The 24,617-nt window shown below is 39.7% G+C and overlaps 2 protein-coding genes across 2 annotated transcripts in view; both read left to right on the top strand.

The window, feature by feature from the left end:
• Positions 1-7,814: 7,814 nt before the first annotated feature.
• On the top strand, positions 7,815-10,011 carry LOC134672282 (uncharacterized). The gene is made up of 2 exons (XM_063530179.1): positions 7,815-8,022; positions 8,906-10,011. The coding sequence occupies exons 1-2, from the start codon at positions 8,009-8,011 to the stop codon at positions 9,750-9,752; spliced, it is 861 nt and encodes a 286-aa protein (XP_063386249.1). The 5' UTR covers positions 7,815-8,008; the 3' UTR covers positions 9,753-10,011.
• A 2,498-nt stretch (positions 10,012-12,509) lies between these two features.
• Positions 12,510-24,617, top strand: part of LOC134671786 (sodium/potassium/calcium exchanger Nckx30C) — a 137,062-nt gene continuing 124,954 nt past the window's right edge. Inside the window, exon 1 of the mRNA XM_063529616.1 lies at positions 12,510-13,491. Coding sequence (XP_063385686.1) covers positions 12,787-13,491 — 705 coding nt within the window. The 5' untranslated portion in view covers positions 12,510-12,786. The remainder of the gene's footprint in view (positions 13,492-24,617) is intronic.

The raw sequence follows: 24,617 nt of genomic DNA, 5'->3' as shown, positions 1-24,617 counted from the left end.
GGTTCTACCAAAACGCATTTTTATGTGTTATAACGCTTTGCCGGTCGACCTATATGTTTATCCAACAATCCAGTGCTTTAATTGCTGCCGGTTTGGTCATACACAGGTGCAATGCAGGTCAAAACCCCGCTGCTACAAGTGTGGACAGGGTCACACGGGCTCCTCTTGCACTGTTGAAGAAGATAGTGCATCTTGTTGCCTGTGCTCTGGTCTTCACTTTGCTACCAATAAGGCTCGTTGTCCTGAGTATGAGAGACAAAAAAATATTAAGTTATCTATGGCCCAAAGTGCTATTTCCTATTCTGAGGCATCAAAATTGCACCCTCCTGTGACCAAACCCTATGCAGATGTGGTTATGGCCACTCCGTCATCTCCCCAGACCCAGACAACTAAAAACAATAATTTAGGTATTAATACACAGCATTCACATTCATATAAAAAAACAGTATTTCTTAAGCCTCGCAGTCCGCCAAAACCTCAGAAAGGTTTCGACACTGTCACACATTTTAATCTATCAAAAGATTATAACATGCCGTCTCCTTCTGGAAATGGTAGCGCCATTGCACAACAGTTTAACAAAAAAACTACCAATGAACTCATCTTAGAACTCATACAATTGTTAAGTTTTAATTTACATAATAATCACTCAGAACCGTCCAACGTTGCTCACATTACCAGTCCATACTCTCATGTTTCCTTCAATAATGGCCAACAATTCCAAAATTCTTCAATGGAATTGTCGCAGCATCAATAATAAAAAAAGCGATTTAATCCATTTAATTAAGAAGTATGACCCTTTTGTTATTACCTTATCTGAAACATGGCTCAGGTCTGAGTCATGTTTCAAAGTTCCAGGCTATGCATGCCTCCGCGAAGATAGGTCGGACGGGCATGGTGGTGTAGCCATCCTTGTAAAAAAATCATATCATTTCTCTCATGTTCCATTAGCACCTCATAATAATGAATTTTCCATCATCTCAGCACTTGTAGATAACATTTGTATAGTTTCAGTGTATATACCTCATCCCTCACTTTCCATACTTAGTGAAGTAAGAAAAATCATATCATCTCTTCCTACTCCATGTTTAATATTAGGAGATTTTAATTGCCATCACCCTGCTTGGGGGTGTTTAAATTCAAGTAGTTTAGGAGAGGAAATAATAGACATAGTTGATTATTATAATTTATGTATATTAAATTCTGGTGTTCCCACGCGTCGGTCTGCTCCCAATGAAAATCCTAGTGCATTCGATTTATCAATTTGTAGTTCTTCCATTTCACATTCCTTATTGTGGGAGGTACTTCCACTTTCCTATGGCAGTGATCATTTTCCAATTCTTATTTCTTTTCCTATTAAAAATAAACCAGTACTTAAAAGATCTCCACTGTTAGCATATAAACTTCAAAATGCAGATTGGGATAAGTTTCGCAAACATATGGATGAGAGGTTGAGTGAATTACCTGATGTATCTCGGGAACATTTGTTTAAAACTTCTGATGCTTTTGCTAAGTTTATAATTAATATAGCTGATGAAGTATTTCCGCGTAAGAAGTCCTCTAAATTCAATATTCCCAGCCCTCCATGGTGGGATTCTGAATGTTCAGAAGCTGTTAAAAAGAGAAAACAGAGTGAGTTAAAGTATAATAATAATATGAGCGAAGAGAACTTTAATTCCTTATTAGTTACATTAAAAGAAACAAAACAGTTTTTGAAAAAGAAGAAAGTCGACAGTTGGAGAGCCTTTTGTGCATCTTTGAGCCCCAGTACTCACCCGTCAGAAGTTTGGAGAAAGGTTAGAATGTTTAGAGGAGCTTTTGTAGAAAATAACACCCTTAATCTTGATCCTAAAGTAGCTGAGAAGTTTTTAGATAAATTAGCTCCTCCATTCGTCCCATCCCCCGTGTGTATTGAACTGGCTTCCCCAACCAATATTGATAATGATAACATGCAGCGTTTTAATGATCCATTCTCGTTATTGGAGCTAAAGAATGTATTATCGTATGTCATTGATTCCGCACCAGGTTGCGACGGTATTCCATATTCATTTTTGAAACATTCTAGTGACAAGGTTATAGGTTACTTTCTCAATATTATTAACGGGATTTTTATGACAGGTGACATTCCACCAAACTGGAAAATACAGTTGGTGTTACCCTTTCTCAAACCGAATAAACCCCGTAATGATCCAAATTCTTATCGTCCAATTGCGTTATCATCTGTTTTAATTAAGATTTTGGAACATTTAGTTAAAAATAGGTTGGAGTGGTTTATTGAAAGTAAGAAACTATTACCGGATATTCAATATGGTTTTCGCAAAAGCCGAAGCACTTTAGACTGTGTTAGTTTGTTAGTTTCGGATATCCTTTTAGTCTTCTCGAAACGGGAATATGTAGTAGCTTGTTTTATAGATATCAATTCTGCCTATGATAATGTAAATATATCAATTCTTGTAAATAAATTGTTTCTCTTGGGAGTTCCTGTACGCTTGAGTAATATTATTGCTGCTATGTTTTATGAACGATCGATTAGGTTAGATTTAGATGATAAAGTATTACATAGGACTGTTTGGAAAGGACTACCACAGGGTTCTGTTCTAAGCCCTTTACTTTTTAATGTATATACATACGACCTTAGTTCTAATTTGCCAGATTATATATCCATTTTACAATATGCCGATGACATAGTGCTTTACTCTAGAAATAGATCCGTTCAAAAGGCCTGCGAAATTATAAATTCTAGTTTGAAGGAGCTAAATATATATTTAAATAATAATGGGTTAGACCTTTCAGTTCCGAAAACCTCTGCAATTTTATTCTCTCCAAGGAAAAAAACTGTTAATGAAAAATTCTCCTATGATGGATCTACAATCTCCTTTCGTGACGAAGTTAAGTACTTAGGAATGGTTTTAGATTACAATTTGTCAGCCAAGGGTCATTGTAATTATGTTAAAGGTAGATGCGAACGCTCATTAAACATATTGAGATGCTTGGCTGGTGTATGGTGGGGCAGCCATCCTTTCTATTTGAAGCTTATTTATAATGCAGTTATAAGAAGCGTAGTTGATTACGGTTCTTTTCTTTTAACACCGGGTACAGAAGATGCCTTTAAAGTATTCAATGTCATACAGAATAAGTCACTGAGGACAATCCTTGGTGCTATGCGAACCAGTCCGGCTAATGCCATGCAAGTGGAGTGTGTTGATCCACCTGCGCATTTGAGACGTCAATTTTTATCCGACAGATTAATTTTTAGGACTATGCAATTTTCGGTACATCCTCTTATCACAAAATTATCGACTCTTTATGATCATATGCAGTCGTCTCCATATTGGCGTAATAGATCTCCTCCTTGTATAATTAATAGCTACTGTGATTAAAACGCCAGGATTCACAATCAGCACACTTTATTTAATTACGTTTATTATTATTTTACAGATACATAGATACCATTACCTAATAGTGACACTTATTCTAGTACTTATAACACAGATTATCTGCTTGAGAGATACTACCCAGAACTTTACTTGGCTAATGCTCGACAACGACTGACGCTCGTCCATCCGGACAACTGGTTTTTACCTCGTCTCCCCACTGTTTATTGAGTGGGAGGCCGGTAGTTAGTATTACAGTGTTATTATCCTACCCTACTTAAAAAGTAATCTAAACAAATTACTCCAAAACTTAATATTATTTATTGAAATCATCACACTACCTTAAATTTTTGTCTCTATCTTCTCCTACTGTCAGACATATTAACCTTCCTATATATGAGAAAGATTTTGACTCTTTGATTATTTCTCCGCAAGTTTTTCTAGACTCCAATATTTCTAAGGATATAATAAGTGCTCAACCTGTATTTAACAACTTAGTGGGCGAAAATTGGTCTGGTTGGCATCACATATACACAGATGCATCAAAACCTTCTACAAATACTTGTGTAGGGGTTGGTGTATTTCATCACCAGTATAATGTTGTACAAAAAATTAAACTCCCTCCAGAATCTACGGTATTTACTGGAGAACTATTCGGTATTTATAAAGCTGTTGAGTATGTTTGCATGTTCAATTTAAATAAATGTGTAGTTTTTTCCGATTCTAAAAGTTGCCTCCAAATTCTATTAAAATCTCCTTTCAAAATGACAAACAGTTACCCTTTGTTATATGAAATCCGAAACATCTTGTTAAAATGCGAACAGAAAGGGTTTACTATAAATTTTGTATGGGTGCCAAGTCATTGTGGTATTTCCGGAAATGAGAAAGCTGATCGTCTGGCCGTAGATGCTGTTGCTTCTGGTGATATATTTCCATATAAAAATTATTGCCATGATCTTCTGTTGCTCCCCAAAAGATATCTCAGGTTAGCCTGGGAGTTCTTTTGGTTTTGGAGCAGCTTAGAATCTGGAAGTTATTATCTTACGATCCAAAACGACATCCCTATAAAGCCGTGGTTTTACAATAAAAACTTCAATAGACGCGAAATATCATGTTTAACACGCATGAGACTAGGCCATACAAGTACTCCTTCTGATCTTGCTAGATTTAAATTTATTGATGATCCTAAATGTGACTGTGGTGCTGAGGTGGCTGTAGACATGCGCGCCGCGCCGGCGCCGCCGCGCCGCGCCGCCATTCATACGCGCCGCCGCCGCCGGCTCATCCACTCGGCGCGCCGGTGCACGGCCATATATATGAATTTTTCGATTTTATATTTTTATGGCAAATCTAATGAGATCCTAACGGTTTTAATGCCTGAACAAACGTGAACTAACGTCGCCCGATGACTTCACATAGTTAATTTGGCTGATTTTTGGTTAGCGCGAAGACATCCACCCCACTTTGAAAAAATAAAAAAAAAATCAAGGAATCGGGGCCCTAACGATTCTAAGGCCTGAACAATCATGAACTAACAAATATCTTGCTATCTAGACGAAAAAAACTTATAAAAAGTGGTTTGGGGTGGCTAGCGCGAAGACAGACACTGCTGTATTCCAACTTCAAGATATTCACAAGAGACGACACGTACTATGTAGATCCATTCTAGATGTGTGCGCCGATTAAAAAAAGATCAGCGGCGGCGTTTGCCAAAAAATCGGCGGCGGCTACGTGTTTTCGGCGTGACCTTGAATTTCAGGTTTCTTAAGAAAAAACATTAATTTGTTGTTTTTCTTGAAAATTTTATCAATGCAGGTTACTGGTCAGTTAACTTCGTATAGTTTGAATATGCTGTGAGTAAAATAGGGTTTGTAAATGAATATAGGATAGGTATAATAACTTATTTTCCCAAGTAACTGGCTTGCATTAAGAGGTTACCTGGTCCCAATGCCCTTCGATCCGATCTGTAACTCTCCGTTTTCTCAAGCTTTCCATGGCTTATCCTATTTTAAAAAATGACGTACTTTAACAAAACAGAACTCCACATATCCTTGACATTTGCTAGAATATAGTGGACTGCTATGGCTTCTTTTTAATGGTTTTCTTGTCGTACAAGCACCAGGCTCTCCGAGACTACCTTCTTTCTCGTTTCCTCGTTACTGAGGTTCGCGACCACATGTCTTCCTTTCGTGCGGTCATAAGCCTTATGGACTGCACGGTGCAGACTGCTGCAAGCCGACCTCTTCATAGCGTTCGACCATCTCGCACATGCTCCAACTCGAGCACGTTTGCCATTCATTCAGCTTAAATTGATGTATTTCTCCACATCATGCGTTGGATAAAATGCCCGAAGAATCTAAGGGCTCACCCATGGCATGTTAGGAAGAGATGAGTGGCGATATAGAGCTCTTTGAGAATGGAGGGGTTTGTTCTTGTAGCTGTCCAAGGTATAAGCAGCACTAGCAGCAGTCTTCGTTCGTTCGTTAACAGTTGACGGTGAATACTTAGGATTACTCAGTTACTTTAATTGGTGTGTCAAGTAGTTTCTGCAACTGGCTATTCAGTTTCATTTAATTAAAATTGATGTATATTTGACAACTGTAACATAAATAATACAAAAAATCCATTTCGTAATCCAAAAACCAACTTGGAATAGCTAATTAACAACACTCAAGGTCACGCCGATCATTTATCGGCGGCGGCGGCGTGGTCAAAAAACCCGGCGGCGGCGGCGCGCCAGCGCGGCTCACACGTCCAATCCATTCTAGATACGTTATAGTTTAGATATCAACTACTACTACTAGTTCTCTTTTGCAGCGCAATTCGGGCAACCAATGTCACTTTTACGTTAGATAGGGTATTTAGATGTGAATTGGATCTCTAAGTCATATCCTGTGGAAATCGTTCAAGAGTATCTCCAGAATCGCGTAAATGTCAAATTTGACAGGTTAGATCTTAAACATATCGTTATCGTATCTCGGTGATGTCTAAAAGATATCTAATAGATGTCTATTTCAAAATCCGAATCGGGCCCACAGACCCCCTTTTGTTTAAAAAAAATGTATGTTAGAATCGGGGATATGTTCAAGAACAGCGTGTGCGTAAGTATAATGCTAGTGAAAAACTATAGATAGTTAATTTTTGCAGTTTTTAGTAGGTAATACCTAAATGAAAAAATGTGCTACACGCCGGCGCCGCCGCGCCGCGCCGACCAAAAAAGCCGGCGCGCCGCCGCCGGTAAATTTTAGGTCGGCGCGCACGTCTAGGTGGCTGATATTAACCATATATTCTTTTCTTGTCCCTTGTACGATCGCACTGTTTTCATGGAAACTTTACAATCTAAACATATTCCCTTTCCAACAGACATCCCTTCCTTGCTTATTAATCATGATTTATATAACATCTTAGCATGGTTCATCTCTCATAATAATATAAAAGTATAGTATTAAGTATATTTACCATTATCACATTGTATTCTTATACCTGACCTGACCACTTTTTCCAAATTCCGTTCCTTTATTCCTTTCCGCGTTTAATTTCCTACCCTTTTACTTGACGTTGGCTACGGGCAACACCGCCCCCAAGTCCATACAAAGAAAAAAAAAAAAACGTTATAGATGGTCACGCAAATTTTGTCAGTAGAAAAAGGCGCGAAATTAAAATTTTCTATGAAACGATATCCCTTCGCGCCTACATTTTTCAAATTTGCCGACATTTTCTACCCTAAAAAAAAAACCACTAAAAATATTTAGCCCCTAAAAAACCCCTAGCTGGTTTATTTCCCCCTAAATTTAGTGGTAAAACCACTAAGTTGGCATTTTGGGACTAATTTCGAAGTTCGCGGTAGAAACTATGGGTAGGAACTTCGAGCAACACCGGCTTCCGACAGGTAGGAATGAATCCAAATCCAAAGCGCCCTCCAGACTATGTGCGTGAATCGCGGCGCGACGTCGCGGAGCGAACATATCGCGAAGTTGACGTATGACTCCACACTCGCACACTTCACGGCGATTTCGCAGTTTGGTTTGCGGCAAAATGGCGGAAAAGCATCAGCTGATCGAGTTTAACTGTTAGTTATCTATGGCATCATACGTGATTTAGCTGTTTTCCCATTTTGTTTTATTGTAAAACCGTAAAATATAGCTGCTTAGTATAATATAATCATAATATAATTCATATTTATCTTGCCACAGAGGAGCCAAAATATTGTGTAATGTGGAGTCTTGCAAGTTCGCGCTTCGCGTCTCCTTTGACGCGGGCCGAAATACCGACAAATAACGGAGAACAAGGCGCGAAGGCGTGAACAATCTGCGAAATCGACGCCACACTTGCGTTCGCGGCTTCGCCCGCGATTCACGCGCATAGTCTGGAGGGGGCTCAACAGGCAAAACTGTCAAGTGTCAGTGTCAAAAGTTTTCACTACTTGTCAAGTTGTCAAATACTTAAAATTATCTTGAATGTTGTTTGTTGTAAGTTACTTTTGTTCACAAATTTATCCTGTGTAAAAGGGTAATATTAGGTTAAAGTTGACTGAGGTTGAGTTTTTAGTCTGTTTGTGGTGCGTAACTATTACTACACTTACATTGTACAAGATTGTACATTAGAAGACTGACTCGTTTTTATCAGTACCGTACATCATGCCCATAGCAGTGTAAGTATATTTTATACACAATACTTGGGTTCCCCTAACCAATCAGACCAATCGTACTTACCAATGAGTTTTTCGGAACTTATGTACGAAATATCATTTGATATTTACCAGTCGCTTTTCGGTGAAGGAAAACTGAGGAAAAAAGGTCAGATGGCAGTCGCTTTCGTAAAAACTAGTGCCTATTCAAATCATGGGATGAGTTGTCAAGCGGACCCCAGGCTCTCATGAGCCGTGACGAAATGCCGGGATAACGCGAGGAAGAAGAGAGGACTTGGGTTCCCATCTGGCATAATATTGTTTGTCAGAAATACATTTCGCATAACATGTATCGGAGAAACACTTTTAGCCGAATGATAATTTTGCATAACTATTACTTGGCATTACTATTTAACACATACAATACATTTTGCAGCATATCATTAAGCAGAAGATTACTGTTGCCGACTTTCGTTTAGCATAATTTTATGTACCATGATCATCCTGCAGCGGGATCCTATCTCATCGCATAATAATTGATTGTCATAATGTAATGTTACGCATAAATCTCTTTTCGCATATTTTTTCTCCAGCTGAAACAGAAAGTATTTTCGAAAATATTTTGCATAGGTTGTGTAGAATAGGGTAGGTTAGGTTAGGTTTGTGTTATAATTTTTCAGAAATGTTAATATTTCCAGCACAATAACAATTATGCGAAATGAGTTTGATGCGTAACATTACATTAGGACAATCAATTATTATGCGACCCAATATGGACCCTCCTGCAGCATTCTCTTATTATGGTATAATGATTTTTTCTGCTAGCAGAAAAGTGGGTTAAGTTTTGTAAGAACTGCGACCCCAAGAAAATTGGAGTGTTAACAAAACATTATAATATTTGTTTCAGAAATGTGAAAGAACAACAGCTAGGTTCATTATTGAAACTTACATGTATAGTAAACCTTTGTCATGAGAATGAGAAACCTTGTATGGAAAAAATAACTGCAGATTACAATGTAAATGACTTGGCTAAGGTAAATATAAAATTTGAGTGTATTACTAAAACAACACCTCTTAACTGTAGCATTTTAGCACGGAATCATGAAAAAGCTGAAGATTGTAAAATTAAAGTGAAAGTATCTTGTCAAGAAACGGACGAACCAAGTTATCTAGAATGGATTTGTGAAGATCAATATAAACTAATTGGAGGGAGGTGGATTTGTGATGTAACCTTAAATAATATGCACACAAGCATGTGGAATATTAATATCACTGCAAACAAGGTTGAAGAATCATACCTAACAAATTTTTATAATGACATAGATTTTACTGACTTTAACTTGAGTGCTCTTGATGGAAGCGTGGCAGTCCATAGGGCATATTTAGCAGCCCATAGTGATGTGTTCCGAGCAATGTTAAGGAACGAGTGGAAGGAGGCAACGGAGGGCTGTGTCCAGATGGAGGGAGTCACTCGGCAGACCCTCCAGCACTTGAAGGACTATATGTACCTCCACACTTTGCCTGAAGAAGGCCTTGAGCCACTACTATTGCTAGCTTCATACTACCTAATGGATGATCTGAAAGAACAGTGTGTCTCTAAGTTAGCTCTCAATTGTACATCTAAAGAGTGGAGTAGACTTCTAGAATTTGCTGTGGTGAATAAAATATCTGAATTGATTAGTGGCCTGATGCTGAATTCAGCACCTGCTGTTCAAAATCAGAAGAAGGAGCTCAAGGAGCTTGAAGATAAATAATAAAAACAATATAGTGGAGACCATAATTTTTATATGTTTAAAAGTAGAATTTAAAATATTTTAAACATTAAATAATTACTCAAAAACTTTATCTATGGTTAAATGTTACTTGAAGTTACAGTTTATTTAATTTGATTTAATTACATATTTTTAGTAATACCAAGTTTTTCCTTAGCTTTCTTTAAAGAAACCCTGATTTATATCCCGGGTTCTGTCTGGCCCTCATTGGGCAAGATAAAGAATAATAATAATAATTTGAGCCTATTGAGCCTACGAGAAGGACAAGTCCAGCAAGTACCTAGACTTAGCTCATGAGATTACCGCCATGTGGGATGTTGACTCGAATGGTCTCATAGCGAAGAGTCTTGACCAACACCTAGAGAGACTCTCGCTGGGTGGCTGGATCAAGGGTCAGATGCAGAAGGCGGTAATTTTGGACACGGCTCGTATAGTACGTCGGTTCCTCACTCTGCGGCCCTGACCACCGGCAGCTTGGGCCCTGCCCCGCTGCCGGCGGCACCCTAGGTTAGGTTTTTTATAATGTGTTAATATGTATTTTTTATTGTTTTGTAAGTGTTTTTATATTTTACTTTTATATTCATATTATAAATGACCTAGCCTAAGAAGAAAGATAAATAAAGAAAATAAATAATTTGAGCCTATAGGTATACGTCCTACTGCTGGGCCATGCTGGGCACAGGCCTCCTCTTATGCGCGAGAGGGCTTGGGCTATAGTCCCCACGCTGACCCAATGCGCAAGAACAAATGGGAAATTTATGTATTATTTGTAAGTAAGTTTTTAAGGTAACCTCGTGTAAGATATAGTCAGTAAAACTCGAACAAATACAGAATAAACTTATATTTATTATCAGTTACAATAATTAAACATTTAAATAAATCAAATTGTACTTTCGCTCTCCACAATCTTCCGCCGATCTTCCATTGTTTTTCTATTCCTCAACTTTATTTCCATTTTACTTTTTTAAATTTTCAAGTTTCCCGCCAATCGGCAACGACCCGCCAATTTTCGAACGTATACAGCCAATGCTGATATTACTCGTAAATGTGTTCTCAATTGTCAAGTCGTTTGGACATCATTAATGAGTGTTTTGTATTTTAAATAAACATAAACGTGATAACAATTTTGGAACCTTACACTCGTAAGACCCACCATAGTTTTCAAATTTTTAATTTGAACCTTATTCTATGTAAATTAGAACGAATTTCGTTTGTTTTAAAAAGCTATGAAACAAAAGAAATGCTACTTTATTTGGTTCATGAAAGGTTCAAAATAGATTGCACGAATTGTACATTGTAATGTACATTAAGTGTCCGGAGGTTATAGGCAGAGGGAATATTGGGGGCTGTCCATAAATTACGTCATCGATTTTGACGTATCGAAAATGACGTAATTTATGAATAGCCCCTTGGCACCAATTATTTTCCTGATCAAATCGGTCGATTTGCCCAGCTCGTCTGGACACAGCTATAGCGGTCAAACTTCTAACAACTCTCTTTTTGCATTAGGGGGTTAAAAAAGCAGTGAAGCATGACCTTCAGGTCCATACGAGTATTAACCCTTTATAAGGCTTAAGGTTGTCAGAAATTATGCGAAATTGAACCCTATCACTTTGAAATAAAGTTCTAAATCGGGTGGGATCAAAATTGCTGCCGAGTTAGCTTGGTCTGACTACTAAATTCAGTACCAAAATATAATCACTTTATATTACTTTTAATTACAAGCTGCGTAGTCAAAATGTCAATCGTTTACGCTCCGTAGCGAACTCTCGCTCGCACTCGCATATTAGTGCAAACGGGATGTATAGAAAGTAAATTACGTTCTCGACGGCGTTTATGTCAGTGACAAACTGATGGTAACCCTACTGTTACTGTCGCACAACTAAGGAAGAGTGATAAAGAGAGATAACTACGCTAATACGCTACAAAGTTAACAATTGGCATGTTGGCTAATAAGCGCCCGGTGGCCCATTTTAAAAAGCTACAAGTTACAATTTACAAGCGGAAGTCTCGTTCTAACACATAAGGTTAGAAAGAGACTTCCGCTTGTAAATTGTAACTTGTAGCTTTATAAAATAGGCCACTGGTAGTTATAGTTAAGAATAATCCTTTAGTTCAATTATGGTCCATATAACGATATGTACCTATTTAAGGTTATCTACTTATAAGGTACCTCTATGTTACGAGTTACGAGCGAATTGAGCTTTATGTTGTGAATGGAATTGTATGAAATAATGTTTTGCTTACTTAAAATGTATGTATCATGTTATTTACCTAGTTATCACGCGGCTACTGCATATGATAACTAAAATAACATGATTCTAATAAATAATATAATTCTTATCTGAGCGGCTACCGCGAAAACCGAAATTCCCAAATTGCGGGGATCTTTCTCTTTTACTCCAATGAAGGCGTAATTAGAGTGACAGAGAAAAATCCCCGGAATTTGCGGACTTCGATTTTCGCGGTTATAGCCCTGATATCAGTGGACATTCGAATTGGCCTGCTACTTAGTCACAATGAAATGAGTAGCCTCTTAACTACTTGCTACAGATTACGGTAAACCCACGTTAGTTTTCCTCCAAATTATCGCCAGTTAGTTTAGTAACTACATTTGTTCTAAGTTTGACCTCTTTATTATATTTTTATTAGGTAAGACATTGTAGTGGTGATATTTAAAACAAATTTCAGGCACTAATTGCTACTTATATTATCCTAAAATGAGGTAGATAGTAAGCACTAATTCACATCACATTTATTGAGCTAAGTGAAACTCGTCGAAATCTAACTACGTTCTATAAATCAATGAAACGATAATAGAGCTGAGAGCACGTTATGGATTAATAAAGTGTTTATCTATCATCCGTAACAATGTATCTGTGATGTGACAAGTTTACGTTTGGTTGTGCTCGCCCGGGGACGGGGCGCCGGCGGCGGCGGCGGCGCGGCGCAGTGCGGCGCTATCGAGCGGCCGGGCGGGGCGGCGAGCGGCAGTCGCGCGGTGCGCCCCACGGCCATGGGTGGCGCGCTGCTGCTCGCTCTGCTGGCGGCCGCGCGGGCCGGCGAGCCCAACACCACCATCCTCGACTATGACACCTCGTCGTACGAGCCGCGGCCCACCGAGCCCGAGGAGAAGGCCCCTCTGTTCCCCACCGATCTCTTCACGGAGGAGCAGCGGCGCTCCGGGGCCGTGCTGCTGCACGTGCTCGGCATGGGCTACATGTTCGTCGCGCTGGCTATAGTCTGCGACGAATTCTTCGTCCCGTCGCTGGACGTGATCATAGAACGGCTGGCGATACGGGACGACGTGGCCGGGGCCACGTTTATGGCGGCGGGCGGCTCGGCCCCGGAGCTGTTCACGTCCGTGATCGGGGTGTTCGTCTCGTTCGACGACGTGGGGATCGGGACGATCGTGGGCTCGGCCGTGTTCAACATCCTGTTCGTGATCGGTGCGTGCGCGTTGTTCTCCCGCACGACGTTGACTCTGACCTGGTGGCCGCTGTTTCGCGACTGCAGCTTCTACTCGATCAGTTTGCTGGTGTTGATATACTGCTTCCGGGACAGCCTGATCTACTGGCAGGAGGCGCTGGTGCTGTTCTCGCTGTACGGGGCGTACGTGATGTTCATGCGGTGGAACCAGCAGGTGGAGCGCGCTGTGAAGAAGGTCATCTACAAGAACAAGGTGACGCGCGTCCGCAGCACGGATCAGCTGATGCCCACGGTGAGCTCGCCCGCTACGCATGCATAGTTTACAACTAGGTACTCTGTCGCAGATTTTATAAACAAGTGAAACACGCAACGCAAAGTTACGCTTCGTTTACGTGTTTCAACTGTTCTGATTTTGATGGTAGAGTCGGTCGAAAAAAAGTTTGCAGACGATTTGATAGCCCACGCAGTGCAAGTGTTATGTATACGTCACAATTTCCTAGAAGTTTGACGTTTAAAATGACACTTGCACTGCGTGGGCTATCAAATCCGCTGCAGACTATTCTTGGTCTAACAGAATGCTGATTTCTAAGATTGTTATTCTCTTTCCAGAAAAGAATATAGGGTACCTTAAAATCACTCAATTATAGTCCAAAATCGTCCGACTATGGTCCAAATATAACTCGAATATCTTCGTTTAGGTGTAGGTACCATAGTTGTAGTAAATATTGGACATTAGTTAAGTGGTTACTAAAATGGTGTTGTACAGTCAAAGAATTCAATTTCCGACCCATTTTGTACCTTATTGTCATAATGACAATAGTATGAGGTCTCTAGTGACATTCATATATTGATTCTTAGACCCACTTGCACCATCCCACTAACCCGGGGTTAAGCGGTTAAACCGTTAACCTAGTGTCAAATTGTACTGGTAACCATGGCAACTCCAGGTTTAACCGGTTAATCCCGGGTTAGTGGAATAGTGCAAGTGGGCCTTACTATGGCAAGGGGTGCGTATCGATGGCTATAAACATATTTATTATAATATCAGTTGCATTTTTATTATAATATGGCAAGGTACAAAATGGGTCGGAAATTAAATTCTTTAATTGTACAAGAGGCGGTAAATCGTAAAATTTCTGTACTTAAGATAACGTTATCGACTTTATGACATTTCTAGAAGACAGAACTAAAATTTAAACCGTAACTTTGTGAAACTAAAGGCATAATTTAATTTATTTATAAGGTAAACGTGCTGGTGCTCGACGCGGTCCCAGTCCATGTCATCTTGAAACTTATCTGTCAATAGAGGTGACAGCAAGGTGTCATCTATTAGCCATTAGCATGTCGAGCACTAAGTACGTTTACCCTAATTGAGTTTTGCTCTGAGTTGTGTGGATCCGATAAAATGTTTTGATATTTTGTTAGGTACATATTACCTATTATATTACTTAGGTATATATTTTGTTAGGTACTACTGGATTTTCAAGGTTAGTTACATCTTTAAATGAATGTGTTTTCTAGATAAATATATTATAAATAAAGGAGTCCACATCCTACTTAATAGTATTAGTAAAGCATTGCTCTACCTAGAAAGTCTACAATTTGTAGGGTGAGATTCCATAGCAAAATTGAATAATTATAGTAACCCCCTTTATTCCCCCTTCCCGACGTATTGGTATGACGGAAAGGGACTAACGATTATTATAGGCTTGTCAACTTTAGTAGACGTTTATGAATAAGGAGGTAGGTAGGTAAGGTACATTATACATTACAAGTGCGAAAAGTAGGAAATTCGCAACGGGTAGTGGCGGGTAGTGGAGTGGGGAGTGGTGACAACCGAAGGGAGTGTTTTAAATCGACACGAGTATCGAATTACCTATTCACACGTGTATCGTACAACGTTTTACAGTACATATGGCTCTTCCAATTTTCGATACAGGCACGTAAACTGCTAATCACCGCACTAGTGTGGTAAAGTAGAGCCATTTGTACATTTGTTGTGTGAGATTTTGTCCAACGAAACGCACTAAAATTTAAATACAATCGTTAAGTAACAACCCTAAATACAAAATCTGCCCATAGTCTATGTAACAAATGATGGCTCCTCTACACGATGGGCCAGCGCCGGCCACTCCAAGGGACGCATCCATGCGGTAGAATGAGATAGCAATATCACTTGCTCTCTCTAACGCATGAATGCGTCCCTTGGAGTGGCCGGCGCTGGCCCATCGTCATGTAGAGGAGCCATAATGCATCGGTGTCAGGGTCGTACCGTAGCCATTTCGCATATTTTAACAGACCAAGCAAGCCTTATTATAGAACAGTCGGGTAGTTTTATTTTTTATTTAAGAGAATAACGGTCCTCCGTTATCAGTTCGCTACACTACCAGCTAACATCTTGGTTAGGCCCTGTTAACTGTCATTCACTCGTTCATTTCGCTCAGACTTGTCCGCACATGTATTAGTGCGAGCGAGAGGCCCGCGCGAATGATAGTCTAGCTCTAACTGAGGCGCAGAAATCCCGGCTCAAGGTTTGCCTAAGGGCAATGGAGCAAAATATCCTGGGTGTCCGAAGATCTGACAGGGTGAGGAACACAGAGCTTCGCTCCGAAACCCGTATCGTTGATGTTGGGGTGAAGACCGCCAGGCTAAAGTGGGACTGGGCTGCACATGTCTGCCGGATGCATGATGACAGATGGGCCAAAATAGACACTAGCCGGCCATATCTGCCGCAGGGATGACGATCGATGGGGCCAGTGAGTACTGTTCTGGAGACCTCGACTGGGAAGCCGGAGGGATGGGAAACCACGAGCCAGATGGTCGGACGACATTAGAAAGACGGCAGGGCCGACCTGGCATAGAACCGCCGCATACAGAACAACATGATTTGTTAGATATAGATATGTACTTGTTTTTGTTTGTCTGTTTATGTTTATGTTTGTAAGTTTTTGCAACAATATCGCGTTGGGTTCTGCCTGTAATGATATTTGTATGTGTGAAAAAAAAAACATGGAAATCCATGAAAGAGGCATATGTTCAGCAGTGGAAGCAAATATGCTGAGAAGAGAGACACTAGCTGGTATCCCCAGGGTAGTCGAGGCAGAGGCAGACCGAAAAAGAGATGGCAGGACGACTTGGATGCATTCTAGCGGGATTGGCGGTATCTTGCTCAGCACAGGAAGGATTGGAAAGGGAGGGGAGGCCTTTGCCCAGCAGTGGGACACACACATAGGCTATTAAAAAAAACACTGGCACTGCGTGGTGCTGTCAAAATCTCTGCAGATTTTTCTTGGTCTAACTTTATCAGCGTACTGAAACTGGGATATGGCCGAATTAAAAAAGTTGAAACAAAAATTAAATCTCAGATTTGTCTATGGTCGTCATTGATAATTATCTGTGGCTGTTTGAAGCCCGTTGTCATGGCGACGACGCACTTACGTAACGCTCGCGTGCATCACGTGCGGAGCACATCCTTATATTTCTAATCGAACGCAACATAACCGCCATTCAAAAGTTAACTTTATTAAGTACATTTTTAAGTTCATTTTTGCATGGCAGAAGTATGTGTGTTACGTCTTTTTAATCTTTGTATCAGTTGGATTCAAAAATGTACTAACTACAAATATTTCCGTTTGAAAGTGAGCGTTATTCGTTGAGCTGTTAAGTTGATTTTAGCATGGCAAATTTTGTGAATTTAAGTCGATTTACACGGGAAAGATGATATTGCGTACGATTAGTATTAGCAACTCTGTTGGGCATTGATGGAAGTGGGTTAAAGTTTATGGTTTGATGTAATCGTGCTGAGGAAATAGGGTTAGGGCTTGTTCTAGTACAGTCACCTACAATAATATGTTACATTAAGGCCTCAAAAATATGTAACAGCTTTACAAATAAGATTGTGTCTGAATTTTTACGGTCTTCGTGAGTCGATTATTGCAGGGGGCCGATTTTTGAATTCCGGTTGCTAGATTTCGGCACTCGTAAATCGGTGGAAAACGGAGGAATGCAAATTTTTAGGGTTCCGTACCCAAAGGGTAAACTATCAAAAAGGCAGTGATATTGCTCAAAAGCAATCTCTTGTACATACCTTATAATATACTTAATTAAAAGTAACCAATCTTGTATGAAATATATGGAATTTTCACGCAACCGTGCACAAGTATGCACATAAACCGTTTAGTGCCCAAGGCCGCTGCAATTTGAGGGCGCACGCTACGCCGGTCCGCTACGGCGTAGACCTTCTACGGAGTGCTACGAACGCCTACGCGGGCGTGAAACAAACTTACTATTAGACACAGAAATATTCAGTTTTACAATAGTACAGCGGCCAGGGGGCCTCCAACACTAATCGATGTGACTGGACAGTATACTACTGACAAGTGGTATGGTTGTGTTCGGTAGAGTGTACTGAGTACGAAATAAGGACTTGTCACTTTCTAAGACTGTGGGGGGGTTAACTGTGACGTCACAAAGATGGCGGTCCCGGGTTTCAAATTTTAAATAATTACTCGGCAAGTTATTATCAGATTTTCAAAAATGAGGTGTCCTGTGAAAGCTGATGAAATGTGGAATAAAACATGCCATGTAACTAAAAGTGTAATTTAATTAATTATTTTTTTATTTACAAAAATCTGAAAACATAACATTGGTCTTTTTTTGTAGCCCAAAAAACACAATGACAACGTCCACTTAGATAAAAAAATATGTTATATAAATAATTTAGGTAGATGATTAAGCTACACGGTACTTCTTGAATTATGTGAATCCGATAATAAATAAGTAAACTACGACCCAACAAACAATTAGGCGACACTTAGCACTTATTTTATCACCTAAAGACATATAACGGCTGTAGAATAGCTATATACTCTAAGCTTACAGGCTCTGGTGACATCAAGGTCTTTAAGAGGTCCATGTATAGCTTTAAGATCCACAGTAGCCGTTTTGGCCGCTATAATGGATCTTAAGCAGGTAGTGTTATAGCTCAAAGTGAATTCTACCACCCTAACATCTATATGAGTAATAAGCAGCTGCAATTTTCACTTAAGGTTCTAAACAGGCGATAAAAACTCTTTTATAGCTCCGTTACTCGCAATCGCTTCTTAACTCTCTTGTCTCACTTACAATCGAAAAGAGAAGTTATGAGTCACTTTTATAGATCATGTAGTCGCAGACGGGCGTTATTCAATACCTTAGTACATCTTATAGTGTTATTAGAGTCTTACTTACAACGTAAGCCTATAGCGCCATGTTAATATGACCGATGAATCAATAAGCAAAACAAAAACTGTTAATTAGAACGTAAATACTTAATAAAAATCGATACTTTTACTCAATATAGACATAATGTTAGTATTGTTGTATTTAAAACCGGACTTCACGTATATTGTGTAATTTTGCGAAAATTAAATACGGTGGACCATAATTTAAAAAATATTATATTCAGATAAATATGCAAAGGATCAGAGGCCCTTTAAAATTTTGTTAGTAATACATATAGTTATTGACAGTGTAATTAATTTCGCCATCATAAATCGGCAGATAACACCGACATCGGTGAACTAAAATAATTATTTGCTTTTATTTATCCGCCATTACATTTCACTTCAAGCTGTCACAGTGCAAGCTTACAAATAATAATACAAAATGGAAACATCTGCAACCAAAGCAGGCAGGGCTAAGGAAAAAATGTGCAATTACCTTCTTGAGTGTTACAAATATTGACTTTAAATGCTAATATACCATCTAAAGCTGAAAGTATCAACTATATAGCTCTACACTACTACTCAAACAGTTAGTAGTCGCTTATTTGGCACCCTTTTAAATCCTAGGTTGTTAATCAACGCTATTACAGCACTACTTTAGCGCTCTTCTACTACAACAGTTTGTAGTCACCTATATGCAACCCATATAGCTCCTAAAGAATTAATTAACACTATTGTAGCTCCACTATACCGCTCTTATGTCTCTTTTTTTATCCGCTAACCCTACTGTAGCACTGTTATAAATCTTACGGTGATAAAATTTGTGCCCAATCCGGGGTTAAAACAGGGTTATAGCCGGCTATAACTCCTATTTTTAGAGTACTAACAACACCTAAAGAGTAAATAGGCGCTTATATAAATCTCTTGTAACCCTTAAATTTAGCGCCTAATGTTAGTTGGGGATGATTATACCGCGGGCGCGGCGCAGCGAACCGCGCGCGCTCGGTTACTTGGAGGTGCGGGCGCGACTGAGAATGCTGTACTGTATATCAAAAACAAATTAACATTTTTAAACAAATGCTATATACAATGAAATATATTTAAATAACCAATAAAACGTGGTTAGGTCGACGTCCTTTAGTTCGTTTTCTTTCAGTGTGTCTCTCCCGAATGCATTATATCGCGATGCCACATACATAGTACATTCTGCTAGTAAGGTAGTAAGTGTAAGCTAGTCTCCTCCTTACCACAGTGTGGACAGGAGGTTTCTCTACTAATTTCCATTATCTTAAGACGTCTGTTGAGGGTGTTATGACCAGTAATGATACCCGTCAGTAGTCTCAGACTGCTCTTACCTAGTTTCAAAAGATACCTGGTTCTCCTCAGTTGTGTAACGGTGCGTGTAACGAAGCGTTACACTATCGACCTTCATACTATTTCTGGCACCATACAAATTCTAAATTCCTTTTTGAAATTCAAATCCTATTCCAAATTCCATTCAATGATTTTTATTTTCAGTTCGATCACATACTTTGATCGATAAACATCATTTTATCTAACGGACTGTACTCCCCAAGTTTCTAAACACGACCGTTTAAGTGTGATTTTTATTAGTAAACGTAATAATTCATAAGTGCGTGCAGTTCAGTATAGTGCTCGTTTTGTGGCCCTGCACACCTTCCAGATATATATCTACATCATCACCAAGGCACATATTGTAAGTTATTTGATTTCTAACCTTCTGAATTACGAAAGTATTTTTATACATACCTATCTGTTAACACGTAACCTGTATTGTTACAGGTGCCTTTTTATTTAAATAATAAATACCCCTCATCGCTCTGGATCCTGCCTTTTCATTCCCATCATCCCCGTGAGGCTCCTCTACCTGCCCCCTCACAATCTATACCTTTAGTCATCATCTTCGACTGTGCTTCCATCTCCATCCATTTACCTTTTCTATGACTCCTTTCGTAACATTCGCTGACATAGGCAGAGCCGGTTCCGGACCCATTATATTCCGTCTCCGCCTCCATCCTCGCCAACAAACTGCAACCGCAGTTTGGCGAGGAATATAATTCGTGACAAAAATGTTGTGTACTTCATGATAAATGAATTTAAAAAAAATCCTCGCCAGTTCGTGCGCCGTCTCATTTCCCGTCACTCCCTAGTGTCCTAGGTACCCATGCCACCGCGACACTTCTTTATTTGCCTATCGAGTTAAGCTCCTCTCGACATTCTCTTACGAGAGAGGAGGTGTTCGATATTTTCTTTAGTGACCTTAGTGCTGCCTACTGGCTATCTGTATATATTACAATAGCGCCTTCTTGCTGCACACTCTCTTTAAGTATACGTGCACAGCGGGCTATTGCACATACCTCTGCTTGGAATACGCATATCTGCACAGTGATATTGATACTTGCTCTCCCAGTTTAGGGATCACTATGCTAGTTTCGTTGAGCTTCTTCTCGAGCCATTCGTAAAGCAGATGGTCGTCGGGTGTCTGACTTCCACCATCCAATTGTCTCTCTCTCCTATATTGTACCCTGTATTTCTTATCAATTATCTCCTGCCTTTATATTAGGTCGGTATTGGCCATCAACATCTCAAATTTTGATGGTGCCTCTCTTTGTATCAGCGGGTGCCTCTTGTCCACGTAGCTTCTCCATTCCTTACATGCTTTCATTCTATAGCACTGTTCAGTAGCTCTTCTCCACCCCGTTCCAAGCTTCAAACCTAGCATTACCTCCAATTGCATGTCGGGGTCGTTCTCATATCCCCATATAGCACCCTGGGTAGTACATATCACTGCCATGTAGATCCAGCGGATTTCTACTTCTCTCGTGTCGAGGTTCCTCTAAAACTCTAAACAGTGGATGCCCAAAAAGCAGCGGTGCTGATAGCCCTGACTGTCGCGTCCCTCAGGTCAGATTCCGCCGAGCATTGACATAGTGCCCTTTTGCATTGACATAGTGTTCTTATGGCTTTTGCCGTCTGCTCCTTGATGTGAGTTTGTATCTGATCTGAGCGTACTGTCTAGGGTAACTTCCAGATATTTCAGCTCATTCACCATTTCTAGTTCTATACCTTGCATCTTTATGGGTTTCATCTCTTTTATTCTTCTATTAGTGAATAACACTAGCTTTGTTTTCGACGGATTGAGATCCAGTCCTCTCTCTATACACGTATCATTATATCTCTTACGACCTTAAAAACCGTCCCTCTCACTAGTAACACTCCGTCGTCAGAGTAAGCCTGCATGTACATACCCCCCTGTTGAACTCTTTCACCATTGAGTCTAGTAGTAGGCACCACATCAGGGGGGACAGACACCACCCTTGTGGGAACGAACCCTCTTTTTGGACTAATTGTTTAATCTCTAATCTCAGCTGGAAGGCTACTTTCGACTTCGAGCCTTGACAATAATGTACTCCAATATATCTTGTGATGATAAATCGAGTAAATGTTTACGTCAAAACGCCGTAAATTGTTTTTAGTCACATTTATTAGATTACCTTTTCATGCTTGGCATATAAATCATATAATACAATGAGTCCAATCGACACTGAAGTGACTACTTTTTGGGTTTTTTATTGTTTGCTTATTTCTATATACTTATTATTAGATGACAAGCACCAGTTTATCACCACGTTTTATTGGTTATTTAAATATATTTCATTTGATATAGCATTTGTTTAAAAATGTTAATTTGTTTTTGATATACAGTACAGCATTCTCAGTCGCGCCCGCACCTCCAAGTAACCCAGCGCGCGCGGTTAGCTGCGGCGCGCCCGCGGTATAATCATCGTAGTTTACTTATTTATTATCGGATTCACATAATTCAAGAAGTAACGTGTAGCTTAATAATCTACCTAAATTATTTACATAACATATTTTTATCTAAGTGGCCGTTGTCATTGTGTTTTTTGGGCTACAAAAAAAAGACCAATGTTATGTTTTCAGATTTTTGTAAATAAAAAAATAATTAATTGAATTACACTTTTAGTTACATGGCATATTTTATTCTACATTTCATCAGCTTTCACAGGACACCTCATTTTTGAAAATCTGATAATAACTTGCTGAGTAATTATCTAAAATTTGAAACCCGGGACCGCCATCTTTGTGACGTCACAGTTAACCCCCCCACAGTCTTAGAAAGTGACAAGTCCTTATTTCGTACTCAGTACACTCTACCGAACACAACCATACCACTTGTCAGTAGTATACTGTCCAGTCACATCGATTAGTGTTGGAGGCCCCCTGGCCGCTGTACTACAATAAAATTTGCTTATTTTTTATTGTTATGACACGACCTTATGTAGCGCGGTTTCGACGGAAGCGACGGTTTCGCCGTATGTAGCGCGTAGTCGCTACGAACAGTGTACCCGACAGTCGGGTTCTTGGTGTTGAATGTGTTAATTTATTATAGGTACATATCAAACACATAGATACAGTCAGCAGCAGAAGTTGCTAAGCGGGCGAGATGTACATAATTACCTTGACACGCTCTTATTCTCTTAACAATAAAGTCGCGTCAAGATCATTTTGAACACCTCGCTCGCTTAGGAACTTCTGCTCAAGTCACAGAATAACTAACCTCAGTAAAAGATAGGGCTTAAAGTAAAACAGTTGATTAAAGATAGAGACAGACAACAAGTGGTTTTATCGTCAAAGAGCGATCCCTTCCAGAGAAATCCCTTCTAGAGCAAAACCGAAACTTTCGGTTTCGGCATAAAATCCGGTTTCGGGAAAACTAGTTTCCGCCCACACTGTTCACTGACAGTTCGTAAACCTTATTACAAAAGGCATAAGGTCCACCGATGGACAGAGTGTCGCTGTCTGTAAACGTGTAAATCTTTACAGTTGAGATCTCGGAGTAAATATCTATGGAGCGGCCATTAACAGGCGTTCCCCTCTGCAAAAAGATCGCGGCCGCCGGTCAAGGAGGTTATATAAAACTAGTTGCCACACGTCATACGCCATTCAGCAAACGTCAGTCTAAGCGGAATGATAAGAGCCGAAAATGCCGAATTGCAGCGTTTTCTCGTGCAAAATGAGATCGGAAACGTCTAGTTTACAAAAAGAACACGTCTCTTATCATATTTAAGTACTATTACATCTAAATATTATCAAATAGTGCATTAACTTTGCAAATAACTAAAAAACATTGTCAATCTGACAGTGATACCAGTGATATGATATTAGATCTAATTTAGGGTAATTCTAAAGAAGACCTTCTAAATATTAATTAGGTACGAGTAGAATTTCTAATAGGAAATATTATGCGAAACTCTGCGTATAGGGGGCGTGACTACCACAATCCATCACAATCTGGGGGTCCGCCGCGGAACAAGAAAATTTAAATTTCGTTATCTAACCTCTCTATCACTATTGCATATTTGAGCGATAAAGAGAAAAGAGAAAATTTACTAGCTAGCTTAGTGCTACACTCTGGCGGCAGAACATTGCAGTAATATGCCCTATTTGCTATGCTTTTTGTTATATGTGACGTTCCACGGAAAAAGGTAAGTACCTTATGGCGGCCGGCGCTTACGTCGCATGGCGCCGCAATAATATTAGAGCGGCGTTAATAATAGCGTAAGCGCCAACCCCCATAAGGTACCTTTACCCCTGGGCAGGGCTCGGAAACCGGTTTTAGCTCCATACAAAAAAACCGGTATTATTACGTTCTTTTTCGTTCTTTGGTTTATTATTTCTTTTTTAATTGGACAATCTGATAACACAAATTCGTTACCTAAATACATGATCCAGTCTTAAGCCCGCTCCACACTCGTGCGCGAATCGCGGCGCGAAGCCGCGAACGTGAGTCTGGAGTCGATTTCTCATATCAGCGAACTAGACTCCACACTCGCGTTCGCGGCTTCGCCCGCGATTCACGCGCATAGTCTGGAGGGCGCTTTACGTAAAGAGCATAAAATAATTCAAAATATTGGTCTAATTGGGGGTTTTTTAAAAATACCGGTTCCAAGCCCTGCCCTTGGGACGTCACATATAATTTATGTAACACATTATTTTTATATAACACCGTAGTTTCATATCAACCTAATCTATTTAATCAAATTAATAGATCTATAAGAATAAAGAAAAGGGGGACGGGGGATCAAAAAGTAGTCGAAAACATCTCGCGTGATTTGTGCACAACCCCTAAATAACGTAAAATTACCGATAGACTATTTTTTGAAAATTAATT

The sequence above is a fragment of the Cydia fagiglandana genome, chromosome 16 (assembly GCF_963556715.1).
Source record: "Cydia fagiglandana chromosome 16, ilCydFagi1.1, whole genome shotgun sequence".
NCBI classification, from domain to species: domain Eukaryota; kingdom Metazoa; phylum Arthropoda; class Insecta; order Lepidoptera; family Tortricidae; genus Cydia; species Cydia fagiglandana.
This window is presented reverse-complemented; position numbering and strand designations above follow the sequence as displayed.